We start from the raw sequence: 19,578 nt of genomic DNA, 5'->3' as shown, positions 1-19,578 counted from the left end.
TGGGGATCCTGCCCATCAGTTCCCTGAGGGAGTCAAAGTTTGCTTTTCTGAAGTCTAGGGTCTGTATGCTGCTTCTCTCCTTTCTTCCGTGTCAGGATTCTGAACTCTACCATCTCAGGGTCACTGCCTCCCAGGTTCCCATCCACTTTTGCTTCCCCCACTAATTCTTTCTGGTTGTGAGCAGCAGGTCAAGAAGAGCTCTTCCCAGTGATGAGCTGCCAAAATCTTAACAACCAGTTCCCTATAAAAAGTTCTGATTTAAGGGATGTGCCCCAGTATGTATTTTTTGTACCAACAGGGTTATCATAAGTCCTTGCTTCTTCCAGTACATTTTCAATGGCTATCTCTCTGTTTCATCCAAGTGTAGCTTCTATTGCGGAACAAAGATCTACTACTGTTGTAGCAGATGCCTGGACGGCATTGTTTAATGACCCAAGTGGTTTCAGCAGCAGACTTACAAGAGAGAGAATGGCAATAGTCTTCTCTGAATGCAGTAGCAAAAGTAGTCCACCAGCCTTACTACTTAGATCCATCTGATCTAGGTAGATCCTTTCCAAAGCCAATAATAATGGTTGCAGTAATTTTAAGACAACAGCCATGGGTCGTTTATGAGAAAGCCAGCGGGTTTTCCCAGGTTGGACTCATTTGAACTTTAAGATGTTCAGCCCTTTTGGACTCTTGCTGAAAAAAAGACTATAATGAAGAAATTAAATTTATGGCTTTTAAAATGTCTTTTGAAGATGCTGCAGCTCGTATTAGTACTAGCTGGAACTGATGACCTCTGCAGTGCGTATAGGAGAGATTAGGGATATACTTTTCTCTGAGCAAAGCTTGTACTCCACTGCCTTCCAGAGAGGTCTGCAACTTCATCAAATGCACAAGCAACCATCTCTTTGGGATTCAGTCTACAAACATTTAACTCTTCTAAGATGTGGGTTGTCACAGATGCAGCCGATGTGTCTTCTATAACCTGAACATCTAGAAATGTACCTACTGGCCTACCACTGACATCAAGATAACGTACACAATGACTTAATACTTGATGCCCATTTACATTGGTGCATTCATTGGCCAGTATGCAAATTTTCTGAATGCAGTGAGAGAGTTCTTCACTTTTTAAACTGCTGAGTCTTTCGCTGTTGCACCATATGCTTCTAACCAGTCAGTTGAGTTTCTTGCAGAAAGTCAGTGAGCATTTGCCGGTCTTGGTCAGAACCAGTGCCCAACTTCAGCATTAACAAGTGACAATACACTTAACATTGACTTCCAGTTTGTAGTATGTGGTATCTCTTGCTTAAATAGAAAGTATGATGTGACAGCCATGTTTGTTTGCATAAACTGTCTTTTGTCTCTAGAATTCTTAACAGCCTCATTAAGTACTTCTAAAATTGGCTTTGACAGTAACTGGCTTATAAAGTTTTCTGCATATTGATGCAGTCCAAAGGTTTGGTGTTTTGCAGCCTTTACACTGGTTTTCAGCATTGGTTTGCTGATCAGTCTGGCAAACCAAACTCCTCCACTTTTATTATATAAATCCATGGTATGCCCACATCTTGAATACTGTGTGCAGTTCTGATTGCCCCAGCTCAAAAAAGATATATTGGAGTTGGAAAAGGTACACAGAGAAGGGCAACTAAAATGATTAGGAACACCTTCAATATGAGGAGAGATTAAGAAGACTGGGACTTTTCAGCTTGGAAAAGAGAAGACTAAGAGGGGATATGATAGAGGTGGAGAAGGTGAATAGGGAAGTGTAATTTACTCCTTCAGATAACACAAGAACTAGGGGTCATGCAATGAAATTAATAGGCAGCAGGTTTAAAACAAACAAAAGGAAATACTTCTTCACACAACACACAGTCAACCTGTGGAACTCGTTGCCAGAAGATGTTGTGAAGGTCAAAACTATAACAGGGTTCAAAAAAGAACTAGATAAGTTCATGGAGGATAGGTCCATCAATGGCTATTAGCAGGATGGGCAGGAATGCAATACTCTGAGTGCCCATAGCCTCTGTTTGCCAGAAGCTGGGAGTGGACAACAGGGGATGGATCACTTGATAATTGCCCTGTTCTGTTCATTCCCTTTGAAGCACCTGGCATTGGCCACTGTCAGAAGACAGGATCCTGGGCTAGATGGACCTTTGGTCTGACCCAGTATGGCCATTCTTATGTTCTTATGTAAAAAGTAATTATAATATAATAAAAATGTTTAGTACAGAAACTCCCCAAGATAATGACCTCTCGAGATAGCGACAATGTGAGATAATGACCTTGGCAAATAATACATTTTAAAAATCTTGGCCCTCTAGGAATGTATATTTATATAAGTTTCCTAGACACAAATCTAGCATTCTGGACCAAAGTCACTAAAACATAGTCCAACAATGAAATGTTCCTTTAATATGCCTATCCTTCTCCCTCCACCCCACCCCACTCATAGTTTGGTGTCCTGGGTCAGTGAAGACCCAGAATTCAGAGATGCTTTCACATGAGTTCACCTCTCACCCTGGGAGGGGTTGGGGGAGGGATGAAGGCACCTTGCTTGTTCCTTCAGCCACTTGCTGCTTGCCACTCACTCTGGCCTCTTGCTCTGGCCGTTGTTCATCATGCCACCATTCACTCCACTGCTCCATCGCTGATGGCCCTGTGCCATCACCTTCTGCTGCCACCTGCCACTGTGACCTTGGTGAGTCGGTCTATTGAGGTTCTACCCAGCTTTTAGTGATTTCAGCTCTCAGTGGGGGAACCTCACTGCTAGTGCAGGCTGGGCAGGGTCTTCCACAGAAATGTTGTCACACAGCAGGTCTAAGCACCAACCTTATGATTATCAGTGATTTCAGCTCCAGTGGTCACTTCAAAAACAAAAGACTCTTTATGGTGCCTAATCATCGTAATTTTAAACAAAGGATGGGGGCAGGTCAAATAGTGCCTGTGACTCTTAGGTAGAGCCCACACCACCAAGAAAAACACCTGTCTCCACCCTCTCTCTCTCTCTCTCTCTCCCCACCATCCAAAACCCTTGAGTAGGGAGTGCAGTTCAATTGAGCATGATCAATGCTTAATTTGTAATGAAAGAGGTGCCAGGGCTCAAGCAAGTTTTTTATTTATAACTGATGTGGCAAGTCCAGAGGTCCTGGGGCTATGAACACCAAGCCTAGATGTGCCAGGGCTCAGACTTGGCACAAATTAAGCACTGAAGGTGACTCCCTTAACCAGGACAGGCTAAGTACAGTTCTGGTGCCCTTTACTCATACAGTAACAAGATTTCATTATCCCTGCATTCAGTACTAAAGTGATTTGTAACCCAACACCAGCCAAAACTGATCTCTTGGGCAATACATCTCTGTCTGCTGGATACCAAGGCAGGATAGATATGTTCATCTAAATACAGTCTGGTCCTGAAGCCTCTCCCTCCTCCCCCCGGCTCATTACTTGCTGTCAGGGGAGAGCTCATTCAGATCTTGCTTACAAATCATAATTTGAAATTCTTAGATTGGTCAACATCACCAAAATGAATGCACCGACACTGTCAAAAAAACCCTGGTGTGTGAGGAAGCTAATCTTTGTTCATACTTTTCAAACCTGTTATGCTTTTTCAAGTACAAGTATTTTATCAAATACTGTACATGCTTTTAAAGTGTGTATTAATGTTTCAATTTCAATTCAAATTTCCAACCAATGACTAAATTGGCAACATTGTAAATGTAGCTAGTTGACCACTGGGAGGCTGTTGGGGAAATTCAGGGGCAGTGTAGGGAAATCCCTGTTTCCCCCTCTAATTTATCAATGTCCATTTTAAACTGAATTTAACACTATCCCCCGAGTGTGTCTCTCTTGTGAACCAAGCGGCATCATTATGTCCCTGGACCTACAAGAAAAGATATTGGCAGTTCAGAGATCATCTTTCACCCCAAAGTGCTTTGTTACCTTTGCTGAGAGACCAACTTTGTAACACTCTGAATTTCATCTGAAATTCACTCTGAATTAATCATTTAGTGAATTTCATCCTTCACCTCTGGTCCATAAATCAATCACCATCTTCTCAAAATGATTTATTCTGAATCTGAAGTTTGAGCTAATTTGAAATGGACACCAGTCACATGGTATATCTCAGTTTCCTGATTAGATGAGCATAACTCTCACACTCAGGTTTCTGGTGTAAATGTTCACAATTATGAATCGGTAATTTGCATCCTGCAAACATACTACACTATGTGGTTAAAATGCACTGTGGCAGTAGACACCATTATTAGGACAGTGGTTCTCAAACCTGTTCCCTTTCTCAGCACATACAGCAAAGGCAGTCAGAGGCAAAAAATGCCTTTTGGTTCAGAAAGGAAGTGACCCTTTTAAAAAAAATTCTAGAAATGCAAATCTCATTGTTTGGGGGCTGGGGTAGGGTGGGGGGGATTCCACTTTTTTTCTGATGAAAGGGCTTTTAATGAAGGGAAATGCCACCTGTGCCAAAACCTAATACATGACAGGGAACAAGAAGCTAAGGATAAAGTGTGTTTAAAAGGAAAGGGAAATGGATGGGTGAGAGAATGGGAAATGGAAACTTTCACCTCTAGGTCATTTGCCTGAATCTAAGTCACTAGTGACTTAACATCCTCATCATCTGCAGACAGCTGTGCACAAGTGAGGCAGTGTGGCCTAGTGAAGAGCACCCTGGATGGGGACTTGGGAGACCCAGGTTCTAGTCTTAGCCCTGCCACCACTTTGCTGGGTCACTTTCTCTCTTGGTATTGCAGGGTCCCTATTTGTAAAATGGAGATACTAATACTGAGGTCCTCTGTGACGTGGTTTGAGATCTGCTGATGGGGAAGCTAGGTATGATTATTATTTATTTACTGTGGTACCTGGCATGTGATCAGAGTCAGATTAAGGTTTCCTGGGGTCCTGGGCCAGAGCAAATGGGGGGCACCTTTCTGCCTGTGGCCCCACCCACTACCCCTTCCTTGGGGCCTGCCCCTGTTCCACCCAGGGTCCCCCCATCCCAGCCCCACAACCCCTTTTGCTCCGTTCTCCCACCCACAGTGCAGCCCCAAGACTGGAGAAGCTCTGTCCCTGAGTCTTGACCTGGGACACAGCGGGAAGTGAGAGCTCCTCCAGTCCCAGGGCTGCAGCAGGGGTCCAGGTGTTGAGGCTTCCCCCACTCCCTGCTCTCCCCACTTCTGTGGGGGACCAGAGTCGGGCACTGGGGCTTTTCCTGCCCTGCCTCTGCAGTGTTTCTGCTGGCAAGTGGGGTTGGGCATGGGGGCTTCCCCTGCCACCCCGTGGCTTCTGTTTGGAATGAATGGGGGCTCTGGGGCTTCCCTCACCTGGGGGCTTCTGCTGTGGATGGTGTTGGAGGCTGCTGGGGGGTGCTACTGGATGTGAGAGATGGAGTTAAGGGGTCTTAGTAGGCAACAGCCACATCACAGGATGTGCATTTGATGGCAGCATCAGCATCATGGCCAAGGACTGAAGCAGCCCCTCATTCCTAGGGTAGGTGCCTCCGGGAAAGGTATGAGGCATACAGTAGGACGTATGTACACATTCACTGTTTTGTCGACAAAAGTTGCATTTTGTCGACAAAACTCTGTAGTGTAGACAAGGCCTAATGGAGCCTTGAAGCTGGAGTTGTAATGAGGATCTCTACACTGAAAAGTCTTAACCTCATCTTCCAGGGTTTTACAAACTGACAGCCCACAGGTAGGTATCCTACTTAGTTATTTGAAATGGACAGCAAGGGGTAAAAAGTTAGTGAATCACCTGAGAGGTATGTGTTCCTTTCACTGCAGTTTACACAGAGCCTGTAATGCTTAATAGCTTCAATTATTAACTAATCAACCCTCATAATAGTCCTGGGAGGTAGATATCATTACCCCCATTTATTTTGCAGATGCAGACATTTCAGGGAGTTGCCCAAGGTCATATGTATCCATAGCAGGCACAGTATCAGAACTCAGGAGTTCATATGTCCCAGAACCATGCTTTATTCACTAGACCATACTGCCTCTTGCACTATAGTCTATCTGAGAGATAGCACAAGTTAGGCTGAGACAATACTTGGCTAGGGGCTCCCCAAGGAAAGTCATCACTGCAAGAAGTGGTATCAGTAACTAAGTAGGTACAGACAATATTCTGTCATTATTGGTTGGATTCTCTCTAGCAGTGTTGAACCACTGCCACAGCCTCCTGGTAGAAGGCTGTGTGTGTCTGGCAACGCCATCTCTCAGATGGGATCTGAAACCAAGACCTCTTGGCAGCTTTCACAGGGAGTGTTGATCGTGGTAGCCTGGCCAAATCCAACAGGGGTAAATATGTTCTACCACTGTTAATTTGCTTTGTAGCACTAACTGGAGAAGTTATGCCTCACGTCTGTGTTTAAAAACTTTTGTGCAGTGTGGTTGCTTTATTCTGTCCCAGAGGTGCTTTGCTACAGAGGTAGGTGAATGATCCATCTTCTCTACTTAACTTTGGAGTTGCAGTGGGCCAGATTATCAGTTGGTGTTAACTACCACAGCTCCATTGACTTCAGTAGAATGATGTTAATTTACACCAGCTGAAGATCTGGCCCTTTGCTAATATTCAAATATATGAGCTGTTATTGTACCACTCTTGTATTCATTGCTTAAAAGCTTTGAGAAGCAGAAAAGTCTGCATGGCTCTCTTCACTCTTTTGGCAAATTGGAGTAGCTCCTTGGAAGGATGAAGTTTTCAGGCTCAGAACCATTAAGTGAAAACGAAAAAGAAATTGTTCCTCCAGAAAGGAGAAACAGGATGATCTTGTGGTTGAGGTGCTAGCCTGGAATGCACGAGAGTTGGGGTAAATTCCTGCCTCTATGGAGGGATTTCCTGTGGGACCTTGGGCATGTTACTGAGGCTATGTACACACCACAGCTTACAGCAGTATAAGTTATGTTGCTCAGGGATGTGAATAAGCAATCCTCATGCGTGTCGTAAATTACACCGACCTAAGTGCTGATGTGGACAGTGCTATGTTAGCAGATAGCTTCTCCCGCTGACATAGCTACTGCCGCTTACGGGGTCTGGAGTAATTAAGTCAATGGAAGAGCTCTCTCCTGTCAGTGTAGAGCATCTGCACTAGCAGTGCTGCAGCTGCGCCGCTGTAAGCTCTGTCCTGTAGCTATAGCCTGAGTCTCTGTCCTGCATCTGTAAAATGGGGATAGCATCTTCCTAGCTCTGAGAGGTATTGAAGGAAAATTCGAGATTTTGAGGTTCTCAGGCTCAGCTTCTATGGTGACAGGAGCCCCATAAGCACCCTAAATGGTCAGATTTCATCTTCTGTATTTGTTCATTTGCTTCTGCCACCACCAGCCTGTCTACACTATACAGTGTTCTTAGAGTCATCTAACATTATGAATGAGCACATCTGACAGCAACTTTGGTATGAAGGGAGATCTCAATTTATTATGGCGCTTCCCCATTTCCGACAAAAATGTTTGTGGGTAGACTAGGGGAAAAGTTCAGCAAGAAATAAGGAACACATTGAAAGAACATGAGGGACTCTCCAGTGAAGCAAATCATGGCCTGATTAACAGTCAGATGCAATGCAGAAGCCTATTGGAAAGGAATGTTATTGTCCATAATAACTCTTTCTCTCTGGTGGAAAGATGATGGCTGCATAATTTGTTCTTAAAAATAAAACCCAGCACTAACTTTCCTCTCTTCCTGATTCTAACTTGTTTTTTATGTGGGGTTTAAGGTGCCATTCGGCATAGTGCTGCCATCAATTATGCCCACTATCCTTTTATTCCACGTGCGATAATGGTGCAATGTCATTGGGTCAGTAAAGAGGAGGTTGTGATTGAGAAGGTGGCATGCTTCCAACTCAGCAATGAATCAACCCTTCTCCAGCTCAGCAGTGTGAGGCACTCTGTTGCTGGAAGTGCTTTTATTTGGGTGAAATATAAAACTTAGTTCCTGATCCCTTGTGGTCCATTACATTCTTGGGGCATTTGTGACAGGAGTAAGGGTGTTAGCCCAGCTCAGGTAGCTCCCTAGCTAAGTTTCCCCTGGAATTTCAATAGGATATGGCATTCCTCTTGTCCTAAATCACTGTGTAGTGTTGCTGTACATTGCTGCATAGGTGCCAGGCTCCACCCCAGAGCTAGCTGCATTTCAGTGGCAAGTGAGAGAAATTCCGTAAAGACAGGGACAAGTGGCAAAACCTCCATTGCCTTCAATGGGTATAGGTTCAGTTCCTTCGTTGGTAATACCGACATCTTCATAGGGGACTAGAGTTAAGAACACAATTTCTCCTGAATGTCAATGGGATTTGGACCCCATACTCCCTAAAACACCTTTGAAAATCTCAGTCTGAAACCTGCTACTACATATACAATATCAGATGATGTTATTAAACTGGAGCAGGGAATCCTGATGAAAGGCACATCAGTAAAACTGAAAAAAGTTCTTGTAATATCCAGCTTGGCCTTATTGAGGCCCAGTGACTCTGTTAGCAAGGAAAGCTGGAGCAATGGGCAAAGCAGGAGGAGGAATGAACGAGAGCAGGGTGCTGAGATGGGTCTCTGGTCATTCTGAGACGTGTCTACACTACTGAACTCTCCTCCTTCTAGCTGTAGTTTGTTCTTCCCTTCCTTCCTAGTGAAGAACCATCACATCATCAGGAAAAGCAGTCTGACGTGGCTGATAGTTTGTGAAAAAAGGAAGGAAGAGAGTACAGGGAATGGAAGGAAATGAAACAGGATGTAAAATGTCAGGTGTATTTATGTGTGGCCTGGGGTATTGTAGCCCCTCTCTGTGTTGTGTCACAATGACCTAAACATTATATTTCAATGAGTGATGGCCCCAAGAGGCAAAGTTCAGTGACAGATGCAGGATCTGGGCTTTTGCAGAGTTCACCAGGAGTTGGACTGCGGCTTTAGTTTGCATCCATCTTGGATTGAAATGGGCATTTTGGGTTGTAAAACATTAGCTGGAAAGACACAAAAGAAATGGAGGTTCAGATCCTCAGCTGGTGCAAGTCAGCCCGGCTCCCATGAAAGCTATGTCGATTTGCACCAGAGGGGGCCTGGTGCAGAAGGGAAGTGAAAAGTGAGCAAATTCTAGACTGTGACAAACATTTCATTTTCTTCTCCAGCCACTGTTTGCTATAGCTATCACAGTTTATTATTGGTATTGTACTACAAGGAGCCCCAGTCACGGCCCAAGATCCCATTGCTCTCGGCCCTGTACAAACCAGAATAAAAGATTGTCAGCTCTTTGGTGCAGGGCCTATCTTAGTGACCTCTTCGTTACACGCTTGGGACCTGACCGCCTTCTCACTTACAGTGGTGTAAATCTGGAACAAAGTGAGAGGAGAATCAGGCACTAAATGTCACTGACTGGCATTAAGAGGTATTGTTCCTACTGTAAAACAGCAACTGGTATCAAAGGCAAATGGAGATTGCCAATTGCCAGAGGCCATTCACCAAGGACACTGTGATACCCCAACACTGATTAGAAAAGCAATTTGTGATGTGTGATCCAATGCAGTGTACATGGAAGTATCACAACCTGACCCCATGTGTAGGAACAACATCCCTCACTTCCAAGGGGAATGTTGTGGGGCTCTGATCTGAAGGTGCTCTTTGTGTAACACTGGATGCATGAACCTTGGGTTTTCTGGCTTTCCCTGACCCCGTCCCCTCATGTGGGAGGAGATCACACGTTCTCCTCCACAGCCTGAGGGCCCTCACACCAATGAAAATTGCCCTAAGGCAGTGACCTATTCCCACTTGCTCAAAGATCCCTCCTTCTATTTCTATCTGGATCCTTCTGAGTATCCTCCAAGGGTTAATACTTTTGTCTGCCACTGGAAAGTTTGGAAAACTGCCCTAGACATAGCTGGCGATCATTTACCTGTTCATGCTTCAGTGCAGTGCCCAGAGAGGATATAAAAGCATGTAAAGTTAGCAACAAATGGGTTTAACGGAATGTAAGGGAGCCTAAACTGGCATAGGGTTCTTCAATATATTTCCGAGCATTTGGCCCGGTCTATTTTGAAATGACTCCTGCGATGGGTTTCCAGCATGGCCTTCAGGAGACAATTCCACAGTTCAATAAATCCTGCTCCTAGGATGTTCTCACTCTATGAAACATTCTCCATGAAAGCAAAGCTTCTTCATTCATATGCAAACACTGATGGTCAAGTCTGCTCTCATGTCATTTCTCTTTAAATGAACTACTCTCACTCCTGGGGAGAACTTCATACCTAAATCATACAGAGAGTAGCAAGCACCCAAAGATCATAGTTCATATTCCAAGTCACTGCCTGTTACTATGGCTTTCCGCACTGCAACCCAAATGGCTTGCAAATTATTCATTTTAACCCAAAATACATGTGAGTGGCTGGAAGAACCAGATTTGGTTGTGCTCATTTCTGCTTTTAGGGCGTGACAAAGACAGGTGAATGGGAGGAAAAATTCTGAGTTTAAGTTAATGCTGATCTTACCTTAAATTACTTGGACTCTTCATCATCTGCATGTGTATAATCACTAAGGGGTTGTCTGATTACATGTCCTTTTTTCACAACTGTCAGCTAAGTCCTATACCCACATGAAAAATTCAGCATTCGGGAACATTATGTGCGATTATGATTCTCCCTGAAGGATATTGTGTCCATAAAACACAAGACTGCTGATGTAGTAGGTCTATAAGAGACTTGCTTATAGGCTGTCGGTACACAGACCTGTGCTGCCCCTAATACTGCGTTGCTGTGGAGAGCCTTTGCGTTGCATACAAATAACCTGTATTTGTGGCACGAGACATTTTCTCTCTGCATATAATAGAATGTGCTGGGAAAAGGCTCCCTCCCTCACACACACACACACACATCATTGGAACTTACTCTCAGGCACCTGAAGTTTGTCTAATGCCTGCACAAGCCATGAATGTAACAAGCAGCTGTGCCACATTCTGAAGCTGTGACTTCCAGAATAAGTGTTGCCCGCTATTGATTTGTTTTGAAAGAGTGTAAGGAGACGATTTGCCATTTCTTCCCCAAAGTGGAAACTTTATGAAGCAGACTGAATTTTGCCATTTTTTGTGACTGTCAGCTTGCTTGTGTTTTAGCAGGCAAGATGAACCCACCATCCAAGGGCAAGGTAGTGCTGACCAACATGAAGATACTGAGCAACGAAGGGAGTCAAACCCAGGGATTGACACGAGAGCCACCTGCAGCCATGGACTTTGCAGCAGAATCCAGGCTTCCCAAAGTCGACATCCTATTAGAATGCCAGGGAAATCTGGGCACAAGAGACACTTCTGCAAAAACAGACTATGTGGCCACCCTGTCTGACCTCAGCACCTTAGAGTCTAAGTGCCAGCTTCACAGATTCTCCAAATTTGAATCAGAGGATTCTGGGGTTGAATTGCCAAGTGGAGCTAATTCTCCGTCTACACCAACGGGCTCCGAGAAGAGCTTTGTGCTTCACACCAGAGACTCGTCTTGTGACTCCGGAGTGCTTAGCACCTCTTCTTCTCCGGGAACTGACCATGTCATAATGAGAAAGTGTAAAGACATCAGAGAAGCCAGCCAGTGTGCTTCAGAGAGTGAAAAGCAAGTTGAATATTACAGCCAGGCAGCAGACGTGGTGCAGATCCCTACAGCTTCCCTGGAAGATTTCAGGGACTGTCAGGAGGGAGAAAGTCCTAATAAACTTTTTGGCCAAAGTGAAGGACAATATTTGGAAGAGAAACCCAGGAAAGAGATAGACCTTTCCATTAACGTCACTCCTCCAGCTGCTGCCCCCATAGAAAAGCAAAGGCCAACCACCAACCATTACAAAGAGACCTTTGGGAGCATGCAAGATCTTCAGCTCCATGGACATCAGCTCAAAAAATATCCCACAAGCGACAGCCTGGATGAGTACATGGATGAGTGCTGTCGATTAAGTGAGGTAAGAAACCAGACATGCAAATTGGAATGCTAGAGATGGGATTTTCAAATTAGTCTAAGCTGCATAGGTAAAAATCCCATTGACTTCAATGGGAGCAGAGTTAGGCCAACTCTGAATGCTTTGTAAACCCCCACTCTAAAGTATTATGGTCTGCGGAGAACTGCAGTTGATTTTAAGGGACTGTAATTTACATGAAATGACATTTTTGAGGAACTTATGAGCATAAGGGCCAGAGTCTCAGCTGGTGAAGATCAACACAGAGTGAATAGCGCTAGGCCAATTTACACCAGCTGAGGCTCTGGCTCAGAGAGTCTTGTGCTGAAGGGTAGAGTTGCTGCTGCTATTAAAAGCACACACATTTTGAAGGGTGGTGGAGTGGTGAGCATGCTAGCCCATCTCATGGTTAGCACTACCTGGGTTACTATGAGGTGGAGGTCACAGGCCTAGAAATTTAATAATACAGTGCACCTTCAGGGACAGGTCATACCTATTACTGGAAACAGTGTATAGTGAGTGAACGCGGGCTAAATGCATGAGAGGAATACTGCAGAGCTGCTTGCATACATGCTTTAAGACAAAGATCGCATTTTAAGTAGCAAATATCACACAAGAGCAGCAGAAACCTAAGTGCTTTGAGATCAGCAGGTGGAAGGTGCTGCATACGCATAGAGCATTCTCGTCCTCGAAAGCTTGGCCAGTTTCATGGACTTATTTGCTTCTCCATCCCAGCACAGAATGTGCACCTGCTGAGTCTGAAATGCAGCTAGAAAAATGTTTCAGTCACTGAGTATAAGAAGACTTTTTCTGCTGCTGCTCTTTGTTGGGAAGAGTTTGCTCTAGTGCTTTGCTTCATGTGCTGACAGACTACTGACTTGCTACCTTGTGCATCTGCTTTCAAGATCCAGCAATGAGAAAATATAATCAAGTAATTAATTCTTGAGAGAGAGACCAAAGTGTACTGTGATCAAAAGGAAGGAGCTATACGGCCTTGTCAAACAATAATCCTGCAAACACACTGAACATGCTGAAAGATGCACAATGGAGAAACTCTTCTACTGATGCCCTTCTCCCCTGACCACAGCTCATCTATTATGCCTGGTCTACACTACGCGGTTAGGTTGATGTATGCTGCCTTGTGCCAACCTAGCTGTGGAAGTGTCTTCGCTTGAATTTTGTTCTTGCTGTCTTACGTACCTCTCTGCGCTGATTTAGTAATACCACCTCCCTGAGCAGCTTAGAGTCACAGTTGATGTAGTTAGGTCGATGCAGTGTCAGTGTACACACTGCATTTTGTACGTTGACTTGTTACTAGTCTTCAGGAGCCGTCCCACAATGTCCCACATTGACAATACAATCGATAAAAGTGTTCCTGGTGAGGACATACACCGCCAACACAAGAAGCCAAAGTGTACGCTCACAAGTGATTTAATAACTGCAGTGGCTGTGTAATGCTGTAAGTTAGGTAGACAATTTTATAGTGTAGACATGGCCTTAGACAAGCACCAGAGCAGTGCGAAGACCTGCCATTTGCCTAATTCTCATTTATTCTAGTGAGGGTTGGGTCTCTAAATCCCTTTGAGATCTGGGTTTAAGCACCCACGCCAAGATTTTCAAGTGTGACTAGTGGTTCTGGGTGCCTCCATTTTTGGAGGGTTCAACTTGAGACACTAAAGGGACCTGAGATTTCAGAAAGTGCTGTGCACCCACTCTATCAAAATTCAGCCCCAGGAGGTGTCCCATGTTGGGCACCCTAAATCACTAATCAATTTGTGGGAATCTTAATCTTTAAACTTAGATTGTGAGGTCTTTGGGGCAGTCTTCTCATGATGTGTGTGTACAGAACCTAGCAAAATGGGGCCTCCAATAAACAGACTACATTTAAAAGGAAAGGTAGTGATGGATCATGGCTTTAGCCTACACCCGCACTTTCCCCACCAGGTAGGTGCTGTACACATACATCATAAATGCACTTTATTTGGAACCCGCATAAAGATATTGTTTAACTGCTAAGATCTGTACTCAAACCTCCTAGCTATCTCCTGTCTCCATAATGAGCCAGACAGTCCTGAACATTGAGGAAGTTCATAACAGACTGACCCACTGGATCCAGCTATGTTCATGGCATACTTGCAGGGAAGTCAGATAAAAATATCAAATACTTCTGCTGGAAGGTTGCACTGTAACACTACTTTATTTTTTAGAATCCAGAAGAACAATACACAGTAATCAAAAGTAGAGAAACAAAGCTGGATGCTTCCTGAGGCAGAGAGGCACAGCTCTCCCCATCTTATTCTAGGCTGCCTGCTTGCTTCAGCTCCCTAGCCTGCAGGTAGATCAGGAAACAGTCCCCCACCCCTGCCCACTCTTAAAGTGACAACTTGCAATTCCAACAGTCCTCAACACAAGACAGGTTCTCCTCTTTGATGTACACAGCATACATGCCATGTTGTAGTACTGAACAGCCCCTTGCTCCCTGGAGCTAACAGCCTTCTCTGACAAGGCACCAATATAAAAACACATTAAGCAATATTTTCTAAAGTAACAGAGGCCTACTGGTTGGATGGACCTTTCAAAAGGGGCTGGCACAGGGCAGTTTAGGGGCAAGGAATTGAGGGGCGGCTACAAGAGCAGGAGAGTTCTGCAGAAACTGGGCTGGTGACCCCATCAGACAGCCACATTAATTGCCTGAAAATTACTTTAAATACTTTGTGAAATGGAGCCTCAGTTTCCCACTAAAGGGAACATTGACATAAACCCAAGAGTAAATTCTAAAGAGGCTTAAGAGGAAATGAAGCTGCCTCTGTGGTTTGTTCTTCCTTTTTAATAACCTCACTGGCTGAATGGTGAAGCTCTAAGTCAATGCCAAGAAGCTAATTTTTTTGTTGCTGTACTAATGCAGCAGTGATTTATGCTAGAAGAGGGTACAGTGCATATTAATGGAATAGATAAATAATGCAGCATGTCAAGAACAGCAGCTACTAGAACTAGGATGATGCAAGATAAAAACTGTATGTTAGGCCACAAGGAAGGTTTTGTACAACAAATGGAGGATAGACTGAAAACCTTTTAAAAGCCGTGGCCCAGATGTTTAGCTGTTGTAAGTAATGTAGTCCCATTGAAGTGATTATATTTACACCAACTGAGCCTGTGGCTCCTGACCTCTGTTTTGTTGATCAAGGCTCCCTGGATACAACATGGAGCTCAGTATCCAAACTCCACTCTAGATCCAGACTGACCTTAAGGGCCCAAATGTCCTTTAAATGCAATCTCCTTGTTAGAAAGATACCACTAGGGGGCATTTCAGTGTATCCTGATCTGCTTGGCTAGCTTGGCAAAGTGAGCTCCCTATTGTCTGGCCAATTCTAAATAGAATGGGGGGTTGGTTTGGTTTTTCCATTTCATGCTGGTGAAAAGTGCCAGGATGACAGTCCTGCACCTCCATGTAGCTACAGGACAAGCATAGTCTGGGTAGCAGTAGCCCAAGCGTCCTCTCTTCTGCAAATCTTCCTTGGAGGGGCCACCTGCCTCCATGGCCGGCCTTTCTACTGCAACTGCCAACATAGGGGGTAGCTGTGGTGGCAGTGTTTGTGACGTGGACACTTGTCCACTGAGAAGTGATCTGCAAGCCATCAAACAGCCATATCAGATGGTGATTAATTTTGACTTTGGCTGGATTCATCTCATCAACTCAAGCTGATTACATTGTTACCAATCCCCTGATTCAACCCAGTCCCTTGGAATATTTCTCTTTAGACACCGGTAGGGTACAGGACAGAAGGAGAAAGCCACAGGAGGCCATCACAGTCAAGTACCACTTCCATAGCGTGGGTGTGCCACACAGAGGAAGCTGCAGGCTATCAGTGAGCATGGCTGTTCCTGGAAAGCAACATAAAATACAGGGTGGGGAAGATTAGAAAAGTACAGAATGAGTCCTCTGTTTCCTGTTATTCAGGAGTCTTAACAAAGCCGTCAGCTTCCACTGACAAGTGTTTTCCACTCAGCCTATGACATCACTAATTGAGTATTCCAAGCCCAGGATGTGCTGTTTGCAATAACATTCCAGGGCTGTTGAAATGTTGCCTTGCACATTCTTTGGGATCCTGGAGCGCTGTGGGTAAAAGAGCCACATGCAATAGAAAGGGGTGAGCTGAGCAAGGTGCAGAGGAGAACCAAAGCCTGTAGTAAGAGCACAGCCTCCAAGCTAATCCTGCCTGAGAGTAGGAGCAAGACGACACCTATTATTACGTTAGTACCTCACGACCCTGAGCTTGATTGGGGCCCTGCTGTACTGTGTGCTGTACAAATCCCAACTGTGGACATTCCATACCCAAAGAGCTTACAGTCCCAAGAGACAAGAACGGCAATGGGTGGCAGAGCCAGGATTAGAATCCAAGTGTCCTGACTCCCCGTGCAGTTCAATGCCCTATCTGCTATACCCAAACTGCTTTCCCAGAGGGCTACAAACTCATTGGTTTTACTATCTTCAGACACACCCACATATTTGATTCTGTTCTCTGGGAAGTAAGAGAGCAGAAGCACTACTGCTCACCCCAGTGGGTGGTGCCTAGCACTTGACTTTGCTTGTATCCATGTGTGCATCCATGAGTGCATCCTTCACTCACATTCGTCCTAACACGCAACACACCGTGCAAAGTTTACAAGATTATGGACTGATCCTGAGTTCAGTGGGAGTTCAGAGGTGAGTGGGTGAAGGGGTCCAAGCCTCTCGGGGCACTCAGCACCTTTTCTGGGAAGCTTTGAATAAATCTAAGCCTTGTGTGACCTTTATAATAGCTGGCTCAGGACTCCAGAACATCCTCCCATTGGCGACCTGGAAAAGCCTCCCCATGCCAACTTCAGATCATGCCATAAGATCCAGCTCTTCCCCAGAGCACTCTCCAAAGAGCCATAATGGAAGAAAATCCCAGGGTATGCACCAAACTAAGAGCCTATGGTTGAGCCCAGAGCAGGACAGAGCATTGATGAGATGCTCACAATCACGAGTCCTGATTACACCTAGATTAGGCAAGGGAGGTCCTTGTCCCCTGGCAGCACCAACTGCACTTAAACCTCTTACAGCCACAGGTGGTAGGCAAATAGCTAGAGACTGAGGGACAGATTTGCAGCTAGTGTAGCTCCACCAATGTCCAAAGAGCTAGGGTGAGTTGCACCCAACCCGCTGAAGATCTTGCCCAGAGACTGTAGCTATAATTTTAAACGTTTCCCCTGTGGATGCTCAGCCCTGCATTTTCAGATATTTATCATTTTAAAAACAAGGGCCAAGCCCAAAGGGCTATGATTCACACTAGCTCATTTCAGGCACCCAAATGTTTAGGGCTCGGTCGGTGAGGAAGTCTAGGCCAGCTTCTGTTCTCAGTTACATCAATCTGGAGTAATGCCTTGAATTCACAGTAGAGTTGCTGGGTTGGATCTTCAGCTGGTGTAAATCAGCATAGCTCTGTTGAAATCAATGGATCCATGTTGATTTACACAGCATAAGATCTGATCCACTCAGTATTTAAGCCAATGTATCTGAAAGCAGGATCTCGTCCCCCTAAATTCCCAAAACTCAGCTGTTTTTTATTTTGCCCCTTGTCTGTCCATCCCTGTCTCCTCATCCCAGAACAGCAGTGGATATATTTTTTTACTGCTATATATTTATCACCATGTCAAAAATGGCTTTTGCTCAAACATTATTAAAAAATAATCACCTTCAGGTAGGAATAATGGAAAATTTCAGCTCTGATGATGAACATTTCAAGGAAGCTACAATCATATGGAATTGGAAGAAGGGGCACTTGCAATGGAATCTGTTTTGTAATTGTACAGTGGCACAACAGTAAGCTAGCCTAGCTCTCTCTCTAGCTTTTAGAAAGATTGACCCCAGGATATCATACAGCAGGTTCCGAGCAGCACGCTGCATGAGCCAGATGATGATATTTAGGGAGTGCTGCTTAAATATTTCCAGTCTATTGAAAGAAATTCCTGGAAAGGCCACATGGCGTTTCTTGCTGAGCAATCATTAGGGAGGCAATTTGCTCTATTACCAAATCAAAAATTTTCTGTGCTTGACATCAGTTCTGTCAGTTTCAGGCACATCAAAAATTAACAGACATAACCCTAATCCAAATCAGGTATATTGCACAGCAGGGCAGCGAAGGCACCCATTTCCAGGTATATCCCCCACTGCTGAAGGACAGAGGCAGTGAACTTGCATTGTAACTGCAGGGCAGTTGCAATACATTTTAGGACTTGCCTGATGCTTAAAATCCTTCAGTCCTCATTTTCTCCTCTAGTATGATGAACAAATGTTTTGGAGCTCTGGGAGCTATCAGCAAAGAGAGGCACTGAAATGTAAAGGCCTGTTCTAAGCCCCTTAAAGAAAGCCTTCTAATGATTTCGAGGGGCTTTGGCTCAGACCTTAAATACCCATAAAAACAGAATGTTTAATTTTGCTGGCGGGAGCAGCAGGCCCTGTGTACTAAGGTGTTAGACAAATCATCTTTTCTGCATTTGCATTTGCTAGGATAGCTATAGGATGATGCTAATCACTTAAATTGAAGATTACTCAAGATGATAAGTCAGATTACCTGCACTCTGAAGAATTGTTTGGGAATCTGAGTGGCCAGCATGCCAGCCTAGTTAGATCTGATCTTTAATCTGATTTAGATCCTCAGCTGGGTTGTCACCCTAACTCCATGGATCTCTCGGGCGCGGCTAGAGCACACTGCACTGCAGCTATTCTCTCCTTCCGAGGGCCAATGAGGGCTCATAGGCAGCAGAGCGTTAGTTTTAGCACCCTAAGGGTGCTGCCATAAGGTCACCATCTCAGAGCGCCCCCCCCACCCCTTGGTTTCCCCATTGCCAGCGCTCCGTTAGGCTAAGAAAACCTACTAATATGCAGATCTCAGATCACAAAATAAAGTTCAATGCCATAACTCAAAAGATTCTGGCTCCTCCCCTTTTTGTGACTCAAGGTTCTTCATGAGTCTCAATCATCCTTCAGCCTGGAGGGCTCAACCCCAGAAGCCCCTGCTAGAGTTCAAATGGGCCAAAGGAAGGATCCACATAAATAGCATCCACACACCCTGTGCTTATTGTTATTATCACAGCCCTCCTGGGATATCTCCCCATTTCCCTGGGCATTCCTCTGGCACTGACAATCATCCAGGCCTCCCTGCACCTGGCCTACTATCCTTCTTCCTGGCTCCCAAGATTCTTTATCTATCTCTTGAGTAGGGTTGCCAACACTCCAGGATTGTCCTGGAGTCATCAAGAATTAAAGATTAATCTTTAATTAAAGATTATGTCATGTGATGAAATCTCCAGGAATTCATCCAACCAAAGTTGGCAGCCCTACTCTTGAGCTGAGGTGCTACCCTGCCTGCTAATTGGGCCTCGCCAAGGCACAACTGCTCGTTCACAGAAGGACTGAGATCCTCTTCCTTAAAGGGGCGCAATCACCCTGGGACAGTTGGTCTGACTTGCACTGAGGGCCAGGTAGGCCCCTGGCTGCCCCATAGCATAGGGAGCACAAATGCATGGCTTCCCATGAGCCCAGGAAAGGAGAGAATAGCTGTAGTGCAGTGTGTTCCAGACACAACCCTTTAGGTAAATGGAGGTAGGGCAATTTACCCCAGCTGAAAATCTAAGCCGGATGACTCCTGAT

At 44.9% G+C, this 19,578-nt stretch overlaps 1 protein-coding gene across 5 annotated transcripts in view; it reads left to right on the top strand.

Moving 5' to 3' along the window:
• Positions 1-19,578, top strand: part of LOC119858574 — a 58,678-nt gene that overhangs the window by 8,257 nt on the left and 30,843 nt on the right. For 3 of the 5 annotated variants that reach the window (XM_043518433.1, XM_038409540.2, XM_038409541.2), the window contains exon 2: positions 11,083-11,909. In XM_043518433.1, the coding sequence (XP_043374368.1) occupies positions 11,083-11,909 (827 nt within the window). The remainder of the gene's footprint in view (positions 1-11,082; positions 11,910-19,578) is intronic. The other 2 variants (XM_038409543.2, XM_043518435.1) reach the window with 1 other exon arrangement.

This window comes from Dermochelys coriacea, chromosome 7 (assembly GCF_009764565.3).
Source record: "Dermochelys coriacea isolate rDerCor1 chromosome 7, rDerCor1.pri.v4, whole genome shotgun sequence".
NCBI lineage: Eukaryota > Metazoa > Chordata > Testudines > Dermochelyidae > Dermochelys > Dermochelys coriacea.
Note: the sequence above shows the minus strand (reverse complement) of the source record. Positions and strands in the feature narration are given on the sequence as shown.